We start from the raw sequence: 4500 nt of genomic DNA, 5'->3' as shown, positions 1-4500 counted from the left end.
GTGCATTTGATGACTCAACAGGTGATTCTCTATTCTGACTCTTTTTACCCCATTCATTTCTGTGGCTGAATCTAGTAAAGGAGTGAAGGGTGGCGTGAGTACTAGTAAATTAGCAATTTGATTGGAAGTTTTTGAGTTTTTGTTGTAAAACCGTTTGCTTGCCACTGATATTTCACTTGATGTCTACTTTCTTGAACAGAACCCCCCTACCAGGGTAATATTGTTGTACAGGATATCCAGAGAATGCCAAAGAAGATGATGGAACCAGATACTCGCAAAGTAAGTTAATAGTCCTTCTGTTTGGCATTACTTAGTCTTTCCTGAGTGATTTTCCACTATCAGTTGCATTTCAACTTTCTGTAGGCAAGTGCATTTGTTTTGGATTGTCTTGATCAGGACTATTACATATATTAGTATTCCGATTTATATCAGTTTCCCAAGTTAAATATCAAAGGGACCCTAGCATAGATGACCTCTTGAAGACCACAAAAGTTCCTCAGCCTCTACAAACCCTTTTGTGGCCTTTAAGAGGGTAAGATATTTTTCCGGATTGCAAAAACATTAGTGAATTGAGAATGGAAATAGAGATGCAGATCTTCTGCAGGATTGCTGGCAGATATGCTTGATATATAGATTTAGAAGAATTGGTCAAGTAGGAGGTATAGGAGGTTCAAAGATTTTTACATTCACAAGTAAATTTGTTTGCTTATTGATATATAGGAAACTCAACAGAGGTAAAATATATCTTTATCTGAAACAGTGAAGGAAGTAAATTGAATCCAGGTCATCTTTGGCTTTATTAGTGACTGAAGAAAAGATGTACACTGTCTTTGAAACAAACAAAAAACTGATATCGTTAATTTGAGAATAAAAGAAAAACTAATCCTGTGAGGAAAAATGAAATTTTAGGAGATGGGCTGGATTAGATTCTTAATTTTTTTGGGTTTGGTTTGAAAAATTATGTAATCAAGCCATTATTTTTCTTGAATTTAAATACTTGATGTAGCTGTCGCCATTTTATTGTGAATGACAAATTAAATTGTGGGATGGATTTTTAAGTTTGTTTTTTAAAGAAATGAAGCGTTTATGGCACTATAAATTTTTGAAGCTAAAAATTAATTTCTGGATTTGTGAGCAATGCTTGCACTCTATGAGGAAGAAAATTTTACTCTGTTAGAGCCACGAAGTCTTGTGCTTCTTAAGAGTGAAACGTCTTACATGCACATATACAACTTTGTTTAAATAATAATATCAATTCTGAAAGACACAACAAGGGACAGTTGTAAATAGGGGTGTGGCCATAATGTGAAAGTGTGATTTTTGCATCATGCAATTGGTTTATGCTATGTAGGCATGCGTTTTTGGGGAGTATATTGTGTCATTCTTTCCATATATTTGAAGTGTTTATAATGGAATGTTGGAGCTAGCATGATCCCAAATTTTACAGCACTAGCTCATGAATTTTGTGCAAGTTAGTAATATCTCAGAATATTTTCCATCTGAGTAATTTATTTGTGTCAACAAGATAGTAGTCTTCAGACAGTCTCAATAGCAAGATGGTAGCAAATGTTAGGTTGTTGAATGTGCAAGAGGTGCTTGGCGTGTGACTGTTATCTATAAACAAGATGTGTCATTCAGCCTAAACTTTTTTGGCCATTTCGCAAAGTATCAAAAGATTAAATTTCTTTTTGACCATGTCATTCATTTAGGCTCATGAATTCTGTGCAACTTAGTACTATGTCAGAATATTTTCAATTTGAGGAATATATTTGTGCCAACAAGATACAGTATTTTTCAGACAGTCTCCATAGCAAGATGGTAACACATGTTAGGTTGTGTTGCATGTGCAAGAAGTACTTCACATATGACTGTTCTCTATGAATAAGAGATGTCATTCGGGCCAAACTTTCGCAAAGTATCATAAGGTTAAAATTTTTTTGACCACGTCATTCATTTAGAACTCGGTTGAGAAATGTTCTGGGATGTAAGTTTTCAGATTTGAAATGATTTGCTTTTGAGAGGTCTTCTTTTACCTTTTCGGCCTTGTGATTTTTGCTGGCCATGGCCCATGACTATGGTGTCCATTTTTATTTGTTCCCAGTCAATTGAACAGTTTTATTGGCAGTACGTCTGTTCTTTAGAAGCCTTGCACTTTTTTTATGAACCTTTGCATATGAGGAGATTGAATTTAATCAATAATTTGAGGATGTCATTGATAAATTGGCATAGCACTTTGACAATTACGAAGCTGTTGTGGTTTTTCTCCATGAATTTTCTCAAATCTTCTGGATATGCTCAAGGCAGTATCTTCTATGCATTTCTCTTGAAAGTACCTTTAGAACGTTACGAGGAACACAGTAAAACAATTGCAATTCACAATGTTCCTTTGGGTGCACTGGACCTCAGTTAGACTGAAGTTTTCTTGTACTTGCTTTTGCAGATGTTTCGTCCCGAAGGCTTCCATACTATCTGTTCGACAGGAGTGGGACTTGGATACATGTCTGTTCCTATGGGTCTAAAATTTGAACGGGCATCTCCTAAGTTTGAACGAGCCTCCCCAAAATGTGAATGGGCTTCTTATTCTAAACATGAGTCCTTGAATGGCAAATCCACTTGGAGGCCTGCAAACAATCATCTACAAATAGGTGATAATTATCATGTGCCTGATCTGAATTCTTCAATGCAGTTGGATGAAGATTCTCCTGATGATTCACCATCATCTGAATTTGTCACAAAAAGCTATCCAGCTTGGCACAAGCAAGAACCTGCAGGAAGGCTGAGTTCTGATGCTCATTTGCCACTACCGTATGGAAGTAAGAATGGTATGATCCCTGGAAAAGTTCTAAATGCAGGCAAAGAATTCTCTATTCCCCGCCCTTATAATGGTGGGGATATATACCATGATACATCTGGAGTAAATCCAAATGTGAAAGCTGCAATGCCCCCTGTGCAAAACCGTGATCTGCTGTCATCTCAGGGAGAAGATAAGTTCCAGCCAAAAAAGATGACCAAGGTATGCTTTGTTCAAAACATGTTTGATGGACCTCTCTTTATGGGTGTGATTATAATAGTGGGCATGGTTCCAAAGATTTTTTCATTTTTCAACAGATTGTGTTGTGTTTATTGTAGAGGGAAAGGCTTAGAGAGGAAAGAAAAATTAAGAGAGAGCAGGATAGTGCACTGCGATTGAAGCAGAAATTAATTCCAGAGGAAAAGATGGTGAGTATAACTGAGATGGCAGTTCAGAAATTTGCAGTGTATGTTTGATCTAGGCTGAAAAAAGAGCAGTTTTATTTCCTGTGTGTATTAGATGACTGTAGAGTCTGACTATTTATTTCTAACTTGCAGAATACTCAGATTGAAAGGAAAAAGCAGATGGAGGAAATTAGGAAGCCGAGAGAGGTTGCCAAATGCCTAGCTGCTAATGAGAAAGTTGCACTTTCAAGGAATCTAATGAAAGGGTTAGTGCAATTGAATGATATTAGAGCTGTTTAAAATGTAGGGAACTGCAGTTTGTTTAAAGCATTTTTTGGAATTTAGATGCACACAATTTACAAGATAGTTTGGATGTGCTACACAGTTTTGAGATGACTTACGTTTGATTTTGTTTATATTTATTTCCCACCTCCTTGCTATAAATCAATATTTTTATTCTGTAGATAGCATTTTATTTTGTTTGCTGATATTGATGGATGGAATGTGTTCTCTTGCAGGCATACCGGGGAAATTCCAAACAATTTTAGCGGGGGTGGTTTAGTGGCTGCCTGCTCCTCCATGGAATAATTTCAAGGACGTCTGAAAGTTGTGTATTGTAATTGGGACAGCTACAAGGTTTAGCATCGCCCACTGTTTCTATTCTCTTCAGGGAATCAGGTTGAGAAGTTCCAAAAGCTGAAATAATAATTGAAGAGATCATATGGTGTACATAATTCTATTCATCATCTTTTTGGTCGTAACAACAAAATTCCCTTAACCTAATCAAACTTTCAGATCCAGATGGTTCAAATTTTGTATATGAAAATTTCTAGTCTTACAAGTCTTCTGTAAATTTCGACTGTCAGATACTTATTGCTCCTGCCAGTTGTTTGCTGAGCAACTACTTGGAAATATTGTTATGTAATATCCCTCAAGCAACCATTGATTCAATGAGATTTTCTATTTCTGGGTTTTGGAAACTGCTTGTGATTAGACTCTTAGCTGTAGTGGCTTGGTGAGGCAATTGGTGATGCTTCTAATAGAGCCTAGTTTAAAAGATGGCTTCTCCCAAGAAATAAAGATGATTTACATTCAAACTAAGATCTTCTCAATAATACAGATCATACTAAAACAGTGTTTGTCAATTCTGCAGATGGATGCATAATAAAAAGGACAAAGTAGAGTCTGGAAATCATTCACATTAGAACAGTAGGATAAAATTTTATTAATGCGCTTTCTACAAAGTAGGGTCTGGAAATCATTCACATTAGGACAGTAGGATAAAATTTTATTAATGCGCTTTCT

The 4500-nt window shown here is 36.1% G+C and overlaps 1 protein-coding gene across 1 annotated transcript; it reads left to right on the top strand.

Moving 5' to 3' along the window:
• The first annotated feature begins 6 nt into the window (after positions 1–6).
• LOC149158581 (uncharacterized) lies at positions 7–4175 on the top strand. Its single transcript, XM_089436263.1, has 6 exons — positions 7–21; positions 200–279; positions 2441–3013; positions 3130–3219; positions 3349–3461; positions 3714–4175. Exons 2-6 carry the CDS (start codon positions 244–246, stop codon positions 3781–3783), a joined length of 882 nt encoding a protein of 293 aa, XP_089292389.1. The 5' UTR covers positions 7–21; positions 200–243; the 3' UTR covers positions 3784–4175.
• The last annotated feature ends 325 nt before the right edge of the window (positions 4176–4500 follow it).

The sequence above is a fragment of the Pinus tabuliformis genome, chromosome 5_2, assembly GCF_031772625.1.
Source record: "Pinus tabuliformis cultivar Carrire ecotype Pingquan chromosome 5_2, CPIR1, whole genome shotgun sequence".
Lineage (NCBI taxonomy): Eukaryota > Viridiplantae > Streptophyta > Pinopsida > Pinales > Pinaceae > Pinus > Pinus tabuliformis.
This window is presented reverse-complemented; position numbering and strand designations above follow the sequence as displayed.